This window comes from Pagrus major, chromosome 14 (genome assembly GCF_040436345.1).
Source record: "Pagrus major chromosome 14, Pma_NU_1.0".
NCBI lineage: Eukaryota > Metazoa > Chordata > Actinopteri > Spariformes > Sparidae > Pagrus > Pagrus major.
The window spans coordinates 7,864,998-7,884,486 of NC_133228.1; the positions used below are offsets into that span (position 1 = coordinate 7,864,998).

At 41.0% G+C, this 19,489-nt stretch overlaps 1 protein-coding gene across 1 annotated transcript in view; it reads left to right on the forward strand.

Annotated features, from left to right (window-relative positions):
• The first annotated feature begins 193 nt into the window (after window positions 1-193).
• ano2b (anoctamin 2b) overlaps window positions 194-19,489 on the forward strand; it is an 82,120-nt gene continuing 62,824 nt past the window's right edge. Inside the window, exons 1-3 of the mRNA XM_073480668.1 lie at window positions 194-230; window positions 7,526-7,719; window positions 11,556-11,939. Of these exons, the coding sequence (XP_073336769.1) occupies window positions 194-230; window positions 7,526-7,719; window positions 11,556-11,939 (615 nt within the window). The remainder of the gene's footprint in view (window positions 231-7,525; window positions 7,720-11,555; window positions 11,940-19,489) is intronic.

A 19,489-nucleotide genomic window follows, 5' to 3' on the forward strand; every position in this document is an offset into this window, starting at 1 on the left:
GGTATTATCCCAGCAGAGCTAAGCCTCCACTGAGCTGAGGATCGCACTACTGAGTCAGTGTTGCCGTCGTTCCTCTCACCTGCTGCTGACAGCAAACCAGCATGGCTGACTGACTGACTGACTGACTGACTGGGAGCTCAGAGGAACAAACGAGGCCTGCCTCTCAGCCGGAGTCACTCAGAGTTGAGGTGAAATGGCTCTCCGCAGATCGCCCTCCTCCACCTGTGTAGGTGAGTGCCTCGGTAACGTATAGGAAACCCAGCAGGACCCTCCCATTGTGTGGCCTGTCCTGCCTGTCCCTCCTGTATCCTCAGCCAACAAAAAGGGACACACTAGACAGGACCACCGTAGAGTAACCCGCCTATTGTCCCTTCCCATTTCCCCCAGTGTGTGTGCGTGTGTGTTTGTGTGTGTGTGTCAGCAGGGCCGTGTGGGGCAGCCATCAACAGGCAGCTCTGTACGGCAGGCAGGGTATACAGTTGCATGCGAGGCTGCTGTAGTTTAATTTGATTATTCATTCCGACCCCGCCGCGCTGATGTGGTGCTCCTGTTGTTCTCAGTTTCCTCTTTTTGATGAACTGTTTTGCCTCATTTGAGGAGAAGTATTCAATTTTAAAGGATGAGATGTCTCAGACACGTGCTCCCTCTCTGTAAGCAGGGCGGTAATCCCGGTTAGTTTACATGGCTTTACTGTAGCTGAGTTGAAGAAGCCAATAGGGCTGAATTCAAATCATCCTTTTGGTTTCAGTGAAACAGCAGGATAGTGACAATAACACTCTCATCAGCCCTGAAAAGGCAAAGACTAAACAAAGCATCCCCTGCTGTTTCGAAACCGCCTGCAGCGGAGTAGCTGACTTCAGAAGAAGCAACTTGTGTGCTGTAGTGCATTTTATCGGGCTGCTCCGGGGGAAGCATTCTGAAACGATGCAGCCAGGCGATATTGACTGTGGCAGGGGAATGATTTTGGCAGTTCGGCAACGTCAGGATTTACTATCGAGCCTCCTGCAGGTTTTATGTTCCAGAGTCATTATAATACCGTATCCTTGATGGGAGACGGCCGATTGATAGCCAGTAATGACGCTCCAGCTGTTGCACACACAGCCCTCCTTTGGCAGCCGCACCAGGCTTCCACGTAGTTTGTTACCAAGAATAGCACATGTGGAAAGTTGTATCAGTGCTGTTGTGGGGAAAGTTAAAGACTCCCTCCAGACACATTTGAAGACATAAAATATACTCTGCGTGGAATAACAATTTGTGTCTGATATGGTTTTTCCTCCTCATTCAGTCTCTATCCTGAAAAAAATGAATGCAAATATTTCTTATATCAAAGATTATATCAGAAAATGTCTTTTTTTTTCCTAAATAAAAGTTATGTTGACATAAAGTGTCACTAAAACACATCGTGTGCATCCTTCAGGTTTCACACATGTGTTGATTCCCTCTCCTTCCTCGTAATACATCCGCAAAGCAGTATTTCAAATCCTGCATTGTTTACATCCATGGTTACTTGCTAGCAGTCTTCTTCTTTTCAATTTTTATGTCTTTCTGGGCACACTTCCTCCAGATGAGTGGAATAAGGTGTAATCATAGATCATATTCACACAGCGGCCATTTTCCTCTGATGTCACGCTCAGGGTGGGAAGCTCGAATCCTGGGCCGTTACGCTGCTGTTTTCTAGGTTGCAAGTTGTGCAAATGAAGGGATTCTGACAGACTGTTATCATTTCACCACTTCCTGATCGATTCAGCAACTGAAAAGATGATGGATAGTAAGAATCTTGAGGGAGATCAGGCCATATTCAAGGAAAAGCAACCTATTTGATAACCCTTTAGCTAACATTAGCTTCAAACCACTGTTTCACTTCCAGACTTAAATAAATGTATCCTGTAAGTCTGTTGTTATTCTAAAATTAATCTATTCCTCTCCTATCGTATTGACACTGGCAAACAGTAATGTTAGCTAGGAAGTGGCTGAATGCTAATGTGTGTATGTTGTTTTACCTTGAAACATGCTGCGATTTCCCTCTGGATTTTTACTATCTATTGTCTTTATAGTTGCTGATTAATCAGGAGGCAATGCAATGATACTGTAACAGTTTATCCAAAACAGTATGTTTATACTGTATGACTTGCAACCTTGAGCACAGCATTAAACAATGGAGCTTGGTTTTGCAGGACATGGCAGCACATGCTTCAGCATGCTCTGTGATAGTTTCAGCCTGTGCTCTGAGTGCACTTTGTTATTCAATAATTTGTGTACCCTCTATATATGTGCATGGAAAGTAATAGTCTGCTTTGTAAGACCATTTGGGTGGATATATGAGTTTTATGCTGGAAAACCTGTTGGAAAGGTAGGCCTTTAGGTGCTATATTATAAAAGATGCACCATTACTCCTTTCACAGCAAATTGTGATGGATGAATGGATCTTGTACATAACTTTCAAGTGGGCGACCTGAGTCTGAGTCCTGTGTGACAAAACAGTTTTGTTGTATGGATTTTTACTTTAGGACTTTGTGAATTTGTTGTTTTGAAAAACTACTTGGTTAGGTTTAGGTAACAAAACTACTTGGTTAGATTAGGTAATAAAACTACTTGGTTAGGTTAGGTAATAAAACTACTTGTTAGGTTTAGGGAACAAAACTACTTGGTTAGGTTAGGTAATAAAACTACTTGTTAGGTTTAGGGAACAAAACTACTTGGTTAGGTTAGGTAATAAAACTACTTGGTTAGGTTAGGTAATAAAACTACTTGTTAGGTTTAGGGAACAAAACTACTTGGTTAGGTTAGGTAATAAAACTACTTGGTTAGGTTAGGTAATAAAACTACTTGGTTAGGTTAGGTAATAAAACTACTTGTTAGGTTTAGGGAACAAAACTACTTGGTTAAGTTTAGGTAACAGAACTACCTGGTTAGGTTTAGGTAACAAAACTACTTGTTAGGTTTAGGTAACAAAACTACTTGGTTAGGTTTAGGTAACAAAACTACTTGTTAGGTTTAGGTAACAAAACTACTTGGTTAGGTTCAGGTAACAAAACTACTTGTTAGGTTTAGGTAACAAAACTACTTGTTAGGTTTAGGTAACAAAACTACTTGGTTAGGTTTAGGTAACAAAACTACTTGTTAGGTTTAGGTAACAAAACTACTTGGTTAGGTTTAGGTAACAAAACTACTTGGTTAGGTTTAGGTAACAAAACTACTTGGTTAGGTTTAGGTAACAAAACTACTTGTTAGGTTTAGGTAACAAAACTACTTGGTTAGGTTTAGGTAACAAAACTACTTGTTAGGTTTAGGTAACAAAACTACTTGTTAGGTTTAGGTAACAAAACTACTTGGTTAGGTTTAGGTAACAAAACTACTTGGTTAGGTTTAGGTAACAAAACTACTTGGTTAGGTTTAGGTAACAAAACTACTTGGTTAGGTTTAGGTAACAAAACTACTTGGTTAGGTTTAGGAAAAGATCATGGTTTGGATTAAAATACTAAGTCAACATTCAATTTTGGTTTTTACACTGAACAAGAACAGTGATGATCACAAAAATTATAAAAATAATCTCCTCTAGAAGTTACAAGTGTTGACACAACCAATGTGACCTGATGAGAACGCTCATCAGGCACACAACACTCTGTATGACCTAGGACTACAGGCACTGCCCTCGGGCGGAATACAGAATTTTTTTAGGGAGTCCCCTATTGGCATGATTTGTGTATTGTATCATCCACATGCACATGCACATGCACATGCATATGCACGTGCATTCTTGTGCATTTGCAGTAGACAAACAAAACCCACTCAGAGAAGAACAGCTCTGTAGCGCTACTAGATGTCAAAAACTCCACAGGGAACCTTTACGATGAGCACAGTGAAACTTTGGCCTCTTCAGTCAAACTCTGCACATTCTGCATTTTTCACAGTGATACTCCAAAGACCATGTAACAAAAAGCACAGCACATTTTTGAATGGAGGGAGACTTTAATAATTAGGACAAAATTCTTGTGAAATTCAGCACAACAAAATGCTCTTGTGATGCTTCCAACACTGGTGTTCTTGTCTTGTAAATCACTTCAAAATGCTGAAAATCTTCCCAGCTGTAATACATGAGTATTTTCTTTTAATTAGGATGTTATTAACATGAAAGCAAATAAGACAGGGTTAAAAATGTATTCAGCTGCGTCCTGGCAGAGGCTTCCATACAATCAGTGCGCTTGAGCTGAGACAACATGTGATAAAAGCATCAGCATTAAGTCTTTGTGGCAGTGCTGCTGCCCATTAGCTGTTCCCTCAAAGATGCCCTTTGTCTCTGCCATTAGAAATCACAGTGAGAGTGTTTATCTTACACAATCAGAAACAGAGGCTGTGTGAAATTCCTGAAGGTTCTGATATAAATATGTAACAAGCTGAGGAAGCTTCACTGTTCGGCACTTTAAAGGGGAAACTAAGCCAAAAGTTAAACCTCAATTTAGTGTATTTTGTGTACAAAAAGATTTTACGAGAGGAAATATGTAATAGGATATGATAACACTGCAATATAAATGTGACAAAATAAAATATCTGGGCTGAAATAAACATTAGTCTTTATATATATCTGCATTAATTACACTTAATTGATCATTTGTGAGGGCTGAGATAGACTGCCCAAACATTTGTTCTTCATTTTAAAATCATAAACGTTCAACAGAGCCTCATTTTATATTTCCTGTTCTGCTTTTTTATTTATACAAGAGGGATTTTCTCAGTCATTTCCCCTCCTACCACATTCAAACTGGCGACCTTCCAGTTCCCGGGCCTGCCTCTCTGACCTCCGGGCTACTGAGCTGCTGTCAAGTGAGCTGTGAGGAACAGGAACAACAACTGTTGCCATAAATGATCGTCTCCTAATAGCTCGAAAACGCTTCAATAGAAACTCGTCAAACATTTTTCTCCTCTTGACCTGGCTGTCAGATCACACGATCGTACAGTATGTTTAAGCGTTGCTCGGCTGCGTGTGGAATGAGGGAGAGCAAGGTAGAAAGAAACAGGGAGAGAGCTGTCCGTGGTGCTGAAATGAGAGCACAGCACGTGGCCTGGTGTGTTACTATGGCTACAGCTGTCTGTATCCCTAAAATAACCATACACACACATAGTAACCTTATTGCAAAAAGGAAAAGAAGTGGCAATCTGTTGCAGTCAAATTGATGAAGATGGAGAAATGTCTGTTTTGTCACCACTGACAGAGAAGTGCACGATACACAGGCTGAGCAACAAGTCATCTGCTGCTGCTTTTGTCCTCCCAGCGCACTGTGCAAAATAAAATCAAGACTTCTACAACATTTACAATATTTCTCGTCTTGCGCTTTTTGTTTCCTTGTATTTCATTGTGTTCTTTGAGTCGGATTGTTGAGGAGTTGGCTCTACGTAGGCTTGTCCTTTGTAAAGTGCTCTGAGACGGGGTTTGTGTGATTGACTGACACACGCGTCAGTTCGCATGGTTTGAAACAAAAGCTTCACTAGGCCACTTTGCATATCTGTGGCTCCAGTAACGACGAGCAGCATCTCAACATGTTGATCCTCAAATCCCAGAAATCGTGAGACCGCGCCGTAATAAAGAGGTCCATTAGGAAACTGCCACGTCAAATTTCCACCGTACTTAAGAAAACGTGTGTGAGAAAGTGGATGAGTAATGCTTTCAATTCTCAAATGACAGATCTCAAGATGCTTCTGAGCAAGGCACGTAACACCTCAACACTCTGTTAGGCTGGTTTTGTAGAGCCAAGATACAAGACTGTTTACAGTCCATTCAGTTCAATTCAGTAGACTTTACTGGCATGACATTTTACATGTTTTGCCAAAACACAACCACAATTATGAAAAGATGAAGGAAATTAAAGAAAATTGTGTATTGTGTACAATATTAGCTAACAGAATAAACTAGATAATGAATGAATGAAATAGATCACATACTGTATATATCTTATTTCATTATGTATACACAGTTTACTCTTTTCTTGTGGCAGGAAGTGACATACTTACCAACCAACAGTGCACATTATTTCTTTTCCCCCCAGGATGAGTGGTAATTTATCCCAGGGCTTTTTTTTCCAAATATTTCTGTAATTTTGACATTCTTTCTCTCTAAGCTTAGCTTAGCTCAAAGACTTTTTTGTTTTTACAGTTTAAACAAGTATGATATAAGGTCTTAGTTAGGTAGTGCGCTTTAGGGATGCTGGTGTAGGCAGATCTGGCAACCTTAGCTGTTTGTCCCTGTTTCCGGTCTTTGTGCTAAGCTAAGCTAAGCTAACCAGCTGTTGATTGTAGTCTTATAGGCAGATATGGGTCTGGTACTGATCTTCTCATCTAACTCCCGGCAAGAAAGCAAAAAAAAAAAAAAAAAAAAAAAAAAATGTATTCCCCAAAATGTCATGTTTCTCTCTGGAAGCTTTTCTTAAAGCGACTGTCCCTCTTGTTGCAGTAAGTTTTTTTGAACTGACAGCTAGCAAAGCTTTTCAACCAGTTGTGGAATATAACTTTTATTGTCATGCTGTTATCTTTGTCACACAGTATATATTATTGTTTCATTAGTACAAAACTAAAACATAAAAATGACAAGTTGTATTTTTATAGGGGATTTTGTGGGGGACTATTCTTTTGGCCCTGGGCAGTGACACACATCACACCTCTTCTTCTTCTTCTTCTTCTTCCTCTTCTTTTCTTTTCTTTTTTTTGTTGTAGATTACACAAGTAAGATATAAGATATTACTTAGGTAGTGAGCTTTACGGGTGCTAGTAGGCAGATTTAGTCATCTTAGCTGTTTGTCTCTGTTTGCTGTCTTTTTGCTTCGCTAAGCTAAGCTAAGCAGCTATCGACTGCAGTCTAGGCAGGGACTGGTAATGATTTCTCATCTAACTCCCAGCAAAAAAACATAAAAACATATTCCCCAGAATGTCAAGTTCTCCCTGAAGGTTTTTTTTAAAATGACCCTACTTCTTGTTGCAGAAAGTGTATTTGAACCGCTACCAAATCTTTTCAACCGAATGTGTGAAAATGACTTTTATTGTCATGCTGTTATCGCAGTTATTTTTATAGCAGTATCTTTTTATGTTCATGTTATTACCATTTTGAAGAGCGCAAATGTGAAGCAAGCTTTGAAAATGTAGTACAGGTGGTTGAATCTTCTGGGATAAATAAAAAAAAAGCTTCACAGGACAAGATGTGAAAATACACCTGAATCAATACAGCTGAATCATCCAAGAAGCTCCACATTCACCCTGTTTGAGTTTTGTGTTGTGTCCCTGGTGGGAATTACTTACCTGGAGTTAACTGGACCCACTGCCTGAAGAAGTACCTCTTCACCACCTCCATGTTTTTGAGTTTTAGTGACTGACAGCACAATAAATAATTCCTGGTGAGCAAATTGCTCAAACCTTCAAAATGTTAGTTATTTCAGCCTTCAACCTCGTGCAGTCTTACATGACCAACAGTCCAATCAAGATGCTTAACTGTGATTTGTAAACATGTGTATTTCTCTTAATTCAAATTAATGTCTTCTAGAAACATGGACCAATGGTGCGGGCTATGTCCAAGTGGCCACAGCACTCAGCGAGTCTTCCTCCATCCACAGCGACGCCTTGTACCATCTGAAGGACATGCCCGGGGTGGTACTGGAGCCCATGCCCTACAGCATCCTGGAGGCTGAGCCCTTTAAAGAGGAACCATGGGCTGAGGAATCACAAAGTTTGTTACAGGTGATTAAAGGACCACAGAAAGTGTGTGTGTTTGTATAAAACTTTACACTGTCGGGGTGCCTGCTCATACACACCAGGAGGAACTTATAAAAGTGAGCTAATCATCTAATATTTCCTCTGTGGGTAATGTATTTCACAGCATTGCATCATTTTATGAGTTAGCATAAAATAGAAAAAATCTCATTACACGTGTCCATATATTACAATCAGTGATGATGATGAAGGCAGCTGTTCTCTTGAATTTGGCTTTCAAGGTGTTCAATCTTGTAGTTTTTCAAAATAAGAGTTGTGAAAGAGGTATTTGGGCGACTCTGACCTGAATTTGAGTGAAAAAGTGTGAGCACAAGAGTTCAAGGTTAATGTTAGTTTAGGGAAAAGACTCCAGCTGAGGATTTTAGGCTGATATTAGAAATAGGTTAATGGTAAAGCCTGGGGTGAGCGGTGCCACAGAAGGCATCTCTCTCTCTGTGAGTGCGTATCATTGAGTGAGATGCGTTTGAGGTCTGTTGTGTAGGCCGTTTGAACGATTTCTTCTAAAAATGCACAGAAATCTAATCCTGCGACAAAATGCTTTAAATACATGTTATATATGTTTCTGTGATCATGGTGCAGCACAGGTCTCTGTCCAAGTTACATCAGTGAGCTGTCAAAGCTCAATCTCTCCACACTGCAAAAAATATCCATCTTAACCTGACATTTTAGAAATCAGAGCAAAAGAAATAATGAATACAAATTTTTTTTTTATCAAGAAACAGAATAAAAACACACAGGAAAGGAAAACTAGTTCCATGTTTTATTGCAAAACCAGCTTGTGAAAGGATATTTTTTATATAGTCAGGTGAAATTTGAGGCCTAATATATTTCATAGACTTCTAAAAGCATTTGAAACCACACAGAAAATAACCTGAATTCTCACCAATGTTGCAACAAAACCAAAATGAGTTGGTTTTCTTTATTTAAAAAGACATTTTTTAGACTCAGCATCAAGACGAATTAACATATTGCATCCGGACATTTTTTACAGTGTGGCGCGCTGTGTGCCAAAAGCGCCGGCGGTGCGCAGGCAGCCTCCAGATCACACAGTTGGATAGATGGGTATCACCAGCATGTGATCAGGCTGCTGAGGCTTGTACTCGCTGCCTCTTCAATCTGACAGATCCGTCTTTAACAGAACAATGTAAAGGGGCGCTGACGAGCCGTCACTCCTGTCGGACTGTGGACTATCTGGAGTGACCTCGGGTGTCATTTGGGGGATGATGGGGATGAAAGTGGTGATGGTGAATCGGGATCCCTATTTCTTCGAAAGCCGCCAACTTTCACTCTCTCTTCTCTTCCTCTCCTACTTCTCCGTGTGTCTTTAAAGCGCAACAGCATGCAGATCTCCCCGGGTGAAGACAAGACCCCAGTAAGTACATCAGTATCCATCCGCCGACACTCTTTTTGCCTTTCTCGTCTTTGCTTTGAGTTTAGTTGGCGACACCTGTGACCAATCTGTGTTAACATCTTCTGTACGACCCACTGAGAGTTTTCATGTGAGGTAACCTGGCTGTGAGCCACTGTCCAGGAGCTGATTCTGGAAATAAATGAGATAATTCAACCCAGTATACCTGACAATATAAAATACAGTTTTTATTTATTTATTTTACCTAAAAATATATTATACAGGTTCTTTCTAGGATTAACAACCTTCTGGCAACCTTCAGGGAACATCCCCCAGAGGTTTTGTTAAGCATCTGGGACCCCTCTTGAAACTACAGCTACTGTGAACCAAATGCATCTTCCTGGTACATTTTTCTTTATAATAAAGTGTCAGCAAACACAAACCCTGAGGAAAAGTTCCAAGACTTTGAAGCTGTATGTTTTTATAGAGTGTATATATGGGTGACAACTTCCAAAAATAATGGATATTGTTATTTTACCTGACAGTAGACTTCTGCCAGAGTAAATGTAGTTCAACTGATTACATGTACTAAGACATAATGAGAAATCTCACCCCAAACCTTAACTAATAATTTTATTTTTCGACATCTGTTGATCATGAAACAGTGAATGTAAAGGATGCACACCTCTGAAAACACTGACGTTACAGTTCTGCCTCTTCATAGCTGACAGAAGTCTCTCATCTCATCACTTGATACGACTGATTGATTCATGTTTGACAGTGCTAGCCTATATAGATCATGAATTCCACTATGAGAATTCAGACATTTAAATAAAATAGCAACTATGTCACCATTTTTGACCAATATCTGACTTGAACAAGCGATGAATAAGTGTTTCGGTTCAGTCACATTGCTCAAATACCGCCTGAGCCCCAAACAGCAGACAGACACTTGAGCGGCTGAATATTAGCCTTTCGCTTGCTAGGTTTACCAAACCATGACTCTTGCTAGATGCTAGTGTTGCTTTGTGACAGCTGGATGTTAACTTTTTACGCAAAGTTGACTGTATTAACCTTAAATGCTAATGATATTTTATTACATTTTTCCCAAAAATACTATTCTGAGGCAAAAATGAAGCAATCTCTGCTAGCTTTTGTTACGTTTTAGTAAGACAAAACCAGTGGCAGCAGTTTAGACACACATCTGTGAAAAATGTGCCTATTTAGCTTTCTATTCTGAGTGAACCTTAAGCTTGACTGTACATTTACTCCCATTTATTTATCCATCCGATTTATGTGAGCGACGTTAATGTTTCAGCAAAATAAAAACATCATGGCTTTGAAGCGATATAGCTAAGCTAGCTAGCATAGGGTCCTGGCTAGCAACGGTGTTATTCCATTATTAGCTTGTTTTTGAGTTAAATATTGCACTTTTATGAGTAGTCAGGCAGAAGACAACACTACACAACAGTTCATGTGGTTTTTAAGAAGGAGGACATTACTAAATCTCACACACACACTGGGCTGATGTTATTATAGTCAATGTATTCGTCTAATTCCAACAAATACATTTAGTATGAACATAGCAGAGGATTTATTAGACAGTAGCAGAGATGCACAGCACCATATTGTAGAAGTCTGTCCTGCTGAATAGTAAGAAACCAGCTCTCTGGAAGTGAAATAAATATCCCATCCTGCCCTGTAGAGCCTATAGAGTGTTCCCTCTTGTGCCCTCCATGTTTAGTCTCCCTCTCTACTTTCCCTGTCTAAATAAAGAATCAAACTGCCAAAGGTGAGCTGACTGCCCACTCTGCTGCTGAAGGTTCTCACTTCAGTGTTTTTGAGAACCTGCCAAAAGCCACTTCTGTTTGCGTGTGCTGACAGTGCAGTAGATGTTTAAGTTCATTCAAACGGTTATTACATAACTCCACTGCTGCTTGAAGGTTCTGTTTATTGCCGGCTTTAAACAACTTGTTCTTGTTAAATTGATTGTGATACCTCGTGATGATTAGAGTATGACGAAGATGGCTGGTTTCCTCTATTTTACAACACTTCGTCATAGCATAAATCTATTCAGAAATGTCAACACACATCTTGTGGACATTTGTCTAAACCTGGAAGTGAAACACAAGAGATGTAATCGAAAGGTAATGTCAGTTAGGATGTGGTTGAATGCTAACAGTTGCTAATGGGCTATATATGATTTTCAGTATCCATCATCTTTCCCGTTGCTGATCATTTAGAAAGCTGTAAAAAAATGACAACATTTTGTCAGACCTATGTTTATACCCCTTTCAACCTGGAACACAGCAGCATTACATTATCCCATAATTCAAGTTTCCCACCCTGAGCAAAGGAAAATGGCTGTCATGTGAATAAGATCTATGGTTGGTTCTGCTACAGTATTGTGGGTGATATTTTACATTCCCCTTTGATTTCTCTTGGCTCCCTACAGGTTGTGGGACCAACTGCGAGCCCTCAGAGCAGCGGAGAAGGCCTTTGTTTTTCTGATGGCCGACGGAAAGTTGACTACGTCTTGGTCTTCCATCAGCGACGGCACAGCTCCATACGATCTCCGGCCAGCACCTCAGTTTCACATGACAGGTTATCCATTGTTTCCAACGGCAACTTTCCCCCTTCGGTAGGCTCAGATGTGGAGGCTGGAAGAGGAGGCGGCGTACAGGGAGAAGCTGCGAGTGCCGGCGAGGTGTTCATGGAGCTCGGAAGTTCAGGAGGGAACGAGCCAACGGAGCCTGCTGACCATGAGATGCGTCTAATCAGACAGGAATTCGAAGCCAACCTGCTGGAGGCCGGCCTGGAGATAGAGAGAGACAAAGACGTGAGTGTTCATGTGTGGCCATGACACAGACTGTATAAAATAGTGGTCGGAGCTTCTGGGTCTGAAAATTGAAGCCATTGCAGAAGTGCCTTAAACCTGCATTCTTTCAAATGGCTAGCAGGGGGAGACTCAGAATCAGAATCAGAATCAGAAATACTTTATTGATCCCCGAGGGGGAAATTGCTTGGGTTACAGCTGCTCCCATTCAAAGTCCCAGAAATATGCAGAAAAATAAAAACTATATATAAACAAGAACAACAAAAACAGAGCAAAAACACCAGAAATGTACATTCTACTGGAATATATCCATATATAAAATATGTGTAATAAATAATGCTACAGTTGAAATATGGGTTATTGCACATTGTTTGTCTTAATTATTGCACATTGGAGAGAAAGAAAGCGTCCAGAGAGTGTCTGACACTCAGAGCGAGGAGTTGAACAGTTTGATGGCCACAGGCAGGAATGATTTCCTGTGGCGCTCTGAATGTACTCCTGTGGCTGACCACCACGTCATGGAGTGGATGGGAGCCATTGTCCAAGATGACATGTAACTTGGACACCACCGTCAGAGAGTCCAGCTCCCTCTGTTCAGTCTTTTGGCGTCCGCTACCCTCAGCCTGCTGCCCCAGCACACAACAGCATAGAGGATAGCACTGGCCACCACAGACTCATAAAACATCCCGTGCATAGTCTGGCAGATGTTGAAGGACCTCAGCCGTCTCAGAAAATAGAGACGACTCTGTCCCTTCCTGTAGAAGGTGTTAGTGTTCTTTATCCAGTCCAATTTATTATCAATGTGGACCCCCAGATACTTATGATCCTCCACACTGACCCCCTGGATGGAAACAGGGGTCAACGGCACCGTGGTCCTCCTCAGGTCCACAACCAGTTCCTTGGTCTTTGTCACATTGAGCTGTAGATGGTTCCGCTCACACCATGTGACAAAGTTCTCCACAGTAGTCCTGTACTCATCCTCAGCACCCTCACTTATACATCCAACTATTGCTGAGTCATCTGAGAACTTCTGGAGATGGCAGGTCTCTGTGCAGTAGTTGAAGTCCGTGGTGTAGAGGGTGAAGAGGAAGGGAGAGAGGACAGTCCCCTGTGGGGCCCCGGTGTTGCTGACCACTCTATCTGACACACAGTGTTGTAAGCGCACATACTGTGGTCTGCCAGTCAGATAGTCAATAATCCAGGTCACAAGAGGGGAATCCACCTGCATCGCTGTCAGGTTCTCACCCAGTAGAGCAGGAAAGATGGTGTTGAATGCACTGGAGAAGTCAAATAACATGACTCTCACAGTGCTCGCCGGCTTGTCCAGGTGGGCGTAGACACAGTTGAGCAGGTAGATGATCGCATCCTCAATTCCAAGTTGGGGCTGATAGGCGAACTGTAGGGGGTCCAAGAGTGGTTTGACCAAGGGCCGGAGCTGCTCCAAGACGAGTCTCTCCAGGGTCTTCATGATGTGGGAGAACAGACTCCACTGGGTTCAAAGTCTACAAAGAGTACAGCTGTGTGTTGCAGCTGGAAACAACGTCGAGGAGAGCAGTGAGAGTTAAACAAAATAGTAAAATTACAGGCCTTAATAACCAAAACAAGAACTCAAAGATGCAAAAATGCATCATAGCACTGAGGGTTGGTTGGGTGATAATTAGAAAGTTTTTAGAAGTCATTTTTGGTGCAGCTGTAAGTAGAGCATTAGTAGCTAATGGTCAAGAACATATAAAACCACTAGCATGTCCCTTTTGCTGGTCCGTTGGTAGATTAAGATGTTCTTCCGAAGAACAGTTTGATCAGGATTATAATTCCAGTCTCTAACTAACAGCCTGTGGTTTGATTCACAAACTAAATGCTGTAGTTTTTACTGAGTTTTACAGGATTTTTTTAGGCTAAACCTTGACAGAGGATCTGATGTAACCCTGTCTTGAGCTATTTAAGATGAGCGCCTACATAAGAACCTGGCTCAGATGGCAGGGAAAAGAAGTGGGTGAGACTCGAGGTGTAGTTAAGGATATAAGGTGGTTATTACACCAGCAGGAGCCTAGTGTCATAATAAAGTTTCTATAAAACTTGAAATGTATACTTTATTTCACATTTGAAATTTCATATACTATCTTTTTGTACCATAATCGCCCTGCTGCCAATGGACAAAATAACAGAAACCCTTGTTCTCTATATGTGTCAGTTTAGAGGAAACAAAGTGCAGGCACAACAACAGCCAAAGGCTCACTAAGATTTCCACCATCCATTTCTGGGTCGTTTGTTCACAGTGGACATAATGGAGAGCTCCATTTTACACCCAGTCGTCGAATCAGTCATCAAGCTGTTAGTGTATAAACAGCACTAACAATGGGCAGTAATCTGCACCATGCTACATGACAACAGTTTATTCAAATGACCCAAAAAATAGACTTTTTCAACTCCTTTGAGCAGAGAAAGGACAAGTTCACTTAAAAATGAAAATTAAGTCATTACCTACTCACTCCCATGCCGGTGGAAAGTCTGAAGTTTCGTAGTCCACTAAACATTTATGTAGCTTCACAGTAAAACTGTGTTGCAACGTTCTCCTAAATAACTGATGTAGATGTGGACTTGTTTTAAAATGTAAAAACAACTGAAAGGAAGCATAAGATAGCTCCACACAGCTTGCCTGGTGCAATCCAAGTCTCCAGAAGCCCAGTGATCACAAATTGATGTGAAAAGATTTTATTTACACCCTAGACGTGCGTTTGAGCTTGTGCACCCACTTCAGACGATGCATGCTAACGCTTTTAGCTTAGATGCTCCTGTGAAGATTACGATTTAAAAAAGGGTGTAAATAACGTCTTTTAAAATTGTATGTTTTGTTTTCTTTCAGTTATTTTTTGCGTTTTAAAACAAGTCCCCAAACTACTTCAGTTGTTTTAAGATAATGCTGCAATGCATTTTGGCTCTGAAGCTCCACGAATGTCGTGTGGACTATGAAGCTCACCCAACTTTCTATCGGCATGGGAGTGAGTCGAAAATGACAGAATTTTTTATTTTTGGGCTAACTTTTTCCTTTAAGCTCACCAAAAGACAGAAAAAACACATGACAGGATTAAAAAAATAAATAAAACACCAAACCTTTTTCCCCAAAAAGCCCACCGAGCCACGGAAAAATTCATCAAAAAACCACTGTAATAAAATCCTTCACAGAAAATCCTTCTGAAGTTCTCTGTCAGAGCAGCTCGTATCCAGGGCAACACACAAATGCATAACTCGGTGCAAGCTGCACCAAACCTGCAAACCTGAGCGATGGGAAAAAAAAATCAAGTCTGGTGAGTCATTCAGCCTTGTTCCTTCTCCCAGAAACACTTGCTGGAAGACATAAACCGACGATATATACTGCCAATAGTGTGGATGTGTATTGATCCTACGGCAACTGTAAAGACTGACGACTGATCTACATGGTCAAAATATATCAAACATCACCACAACCAGATTGGAGCAAAGTTGTGTAGCTCTGTACATTTTAAAGCATTTTAATTGTATCTTCCCAAAGTGCAGTGAAGTCTCAGTTTGAGCTCAGTTCAATTCACACTCCTATTGTTGATGGTCTGACCTCTTTTATAGATGGCCGACACCGCTAAATGACGAAATATAGCAAATATAACTCACATTTACCTGTTTTGTAGCCATGATTCAGTTTTTACACTCCTTCTTGTCCATGCTGTCTCTGTTATTTTGAGTCTACTGCCTCTATGACTGGGACTTTATTTTGGAGCCTGGATCTGCACGCGGGCCTCACGGTTCCATGTGTGCTGGCAGACTTTAATTCTACTCCCTGCAGCCAACACAGCTGCTGGGCTGACCTCTTTGTATCGATTTACTAATTTAGCCCCGAAACGGGTAATTTTGTTTTGACATGTACAAATCGCTTCGCCGTGATTGTTTGTCACGTAGCAACCAGTGCTTGCGCATGAGAGTGTGTAGTTTCGTTTGGCTTTTTCTCTGCGCGCGCGCGCGCGTGTGTGTGTGTATGCGCGTACATAATAGGCACTTGGCAGAACACACAGTCTGTGTGCTCTGTGTACTTGTAGTGCAGCTGCAGACTCGCTGCCACACAGTTGTACAAATGTAGTTATTGTTAAAGTTCCACTGTTTGCAAATTGAATGCTGCTGCTCTTTGGCTGCGACACCGAGCCGAATCATTTGGGACAATAAAGTGTCACATTGGAAGCTTCAAGGAACTGTCTTGCAGTTTTGTGAATTGTTACATCACAACAGCACAATGTGGTCACCAATTGGCTCTTACTCTGTGTTGTTCAGGGAAGAATTATCTGGGCTTTAAATGCAGGATAAAAGGATTTGTGTGTGTGTGTGTGTGTGTGTGTGTGTGTGTGTGTGTGTGTGTGTGTGTGTGTGTGTGTGTGTGATATGTATTTAGCTAAATACATGTGACTGTGTGGACATGTGTGTGTGCTGGACAGCAGCCAGTTGGCAGTGTGTGAGGTCTGCAGGCTAGTATTAATCAGATTGTTGACAGTGTGGCCATGGAGCCTAAGCCAGGATGAGATTAGCTGACTGACTGATAGCTCCTTATCGCATCTCATTGATAGAGAGGGGGAGATCGAATCTGCTGCCGAGAGCAGCCGCGATGAAGAGGAAGACTCGCACTCCAATATCCCTCATTTGAATGTAGCGACGGGCGCTCCAACAAAATGACTGACAAACATAATTACACTCCGTCCATTAGGGTGTAGCTGGATGTGGTTGTAGGAGGTGCTGACAAAGAGAAGGAACATTGTCAGATAATAACTGAAGGTTTGCCGCTCACTTAATCACTCGTACAGATACAATCAGAGAAGTGGAAATCATTAATGCATTTAGTCTCTTTAATCTGTGTGCACATATTAAGATAATCCAGCAAATCAGGTTTAGTCTTTTACTTGGACGCATTAGAATTAGTGAAGCACATGCCGTCACAGCAGTAATGAAGATGTCTGCACCAGAATGATGCAACCAGATAATCTAATTTGAAATAAATGATCTTACATCACAGTGACCGGGTATTATTTGCTGACCTGTTGGGTTATAGGGGCTTGAAATGTGTGCCAAAGGGTTTTTAACGGACATAATAGTAGTTATTGAGGGATTATGGTTAATCTGAGGGGTCAGTTAACACTGTTTGTGGGGCTGGTATTCATTAATGAAAGTTAAAATCTGCTATTTAGCACTTTTAAATATTAAACATTTTTGGCTTTGCTTCTTAAAGCAGGTTGAAGATGCGGCACTGAATGAATGAATGAATCACTGAATGATCCAACTGTTCAACTAAGCAACACTTAATGTTTCACAAAGCACACTGAATAATGGAAATGGACATAATGGAGCCTCCATGACCAAGCCAGTTAGCTTGGTTAGCTGTGAAGCTGAAAGCTAAAAGCTAGGTGGAAATAAGTAGCTGTTATACTGTGTTGTATTGTCCTATGACCATGTATTGAGTCTTCACGGCTAACAACTAACCGCGCTAGTTAACTTGTTCAGCTGTGAAACTAGCACTCCTATTTGGCCAACCGCTGAATTCATACTCCTAACAATTAAGGGGCAACATATCGCCAGAGTAATTGCCAACTGCTGCTAACTATATTCTGCAGCTACTGTTAGCTTGTTAGCTCAGTTAGCTGTGCAGCTAGTCAGGCTACTGGGGTAGTGTTGGTGTTTCCACTATTAGCACAAAGAGGTTTTCAGGGCCAGGGCTAGCTGGTTTGCAAATACTTCTGCAACACAATGCAGACTTCTTTGACATAACGACAGACGTTCTGTTTATAATTTTAGTTCATTTTTGAGTGTTTTAAAATATTTTTTTATATGTTGCACCTTTAATGTTCATGACAGGTGTCATGTCAGTGTTATGTACACCCCTTCAAATACAGTGGAACCAAAAGTTCCAAGTAACCAGTGACATTTAGATGAAAAACAAACCCAAAGTATTTTTTTTTCTCCACGCTTGCATTGTACCAAACTTCACTCTCCTGCCTGCTAGCAACCTGTTTGACTTCACATTAATTGGATGGTAGAAAAAAAGAGAATGGCTTAAATGTCAAACATGTTGACTGTGTCTGAGGATTATTGAGCTGACCTTCGATCTCGAGGGACATCCTCTTACAGAACACTTTTAATTAAATCAGAGCAAGATGTTAATTTAAGAAGTGGAGCTGGGACTTGTGAAGAGTTCAGTCTGTGGGGGCTTGGGAACAGAAAGAGCAGGATTAACTGTTTGGTAAGACTTCCCTTTGGTACAGACCGATTCTGTTCAAACAAAGGCAGCAGGACAGCAAACTCTTTTCTCTTGGAGGGAAAGGCATGTCAGGCAATTACTGCAACAGTTGCATGTGTAGGGCGGAAGTGTTACGACTACACGGCCCTCCAAACTTCCTCTCTTCTTCCAGAGGCACACTTCAAACAGAGGGTTATGAGAACTCAGTCGTGTCAATGTATTATGGTCCTTTTCTTTATAACAAGCACAAAACAATCGCTACTTTGCTTATGTCTTGGTAGCTAATGAGCTAGCAAGCTAATGTTACATTGTTTTTGCTGATTTGTACATGACAGTCCCACATTTTGACGTATGTTAATGTTGCATTCCCCCCCTTTGATGAAATTCCACTCAAGTCCAGCAGCGAAGTTGCTGTGGTTGGTAGCGCTCCTCTTACATCAGTGCAGACTGGCAGGGTAGGAGCAGGCTAATGTTAGCCTATAAAGCACCGCTATTGGCCAGGTAATGAGTGTGTTCTTTATTTATGTGATGACTTGATTGAAAGTTGTCAACAAATTGTATATGTATATATATATATATATATATATATATATATATATATATATATATATATATATATATATATATATACACATATATATTGTGTGTGTGTGTGTGTGTGTGTGTGTGTGTGTGTCTGTCTGTCTGTCTGTATGTCTGTATGTAATCAGCATATCTCGAGAACCGCTCATCAGATCTACTTCACACTTGGCAGGTGTGTCGCTGAGGTGCCAAGGAAGTGCAGTGTCAAATTTGGCGCCATTTGGACATGTTCAATATTAATACATTTTGAATAAACAGCAAACACTGCTCTATGCAGCAGCATTGGTGTAAAGGGTAAGGGTAAAAACTGGAAATGGGATTGAGCCATAGAACCACATCCCACAATGCTATTATTCTTAATGTTATGTTAGTATCGTGAAACTTTCAGGTGCAGGCAAGGCAAACTTTATTATAAAATCTGAATACAGCCCATTCAGACTTCCATTTACTGCCAATGGACATTACTGAGTTCCTGCACGCCCCATAGACTTTACATTGTGATGACGTCACAAAATAGCACATAAAAATCATAATACAAAGATTCACAATTAGCCTGTTGTGTCAAAAGCTTTACAGATTTCTTTTTTAATTGTGGTGGGTCTATGAGGGAAGTGCTTTATTGGCTGCAGGGGATTAATCGTTGCAATACCTTAAGTACCATTACACCCAGCTTGAGTCCGGGAGAGCGACAGATACTCAATAGAAAAAGTTGTGAGTCTGTAAT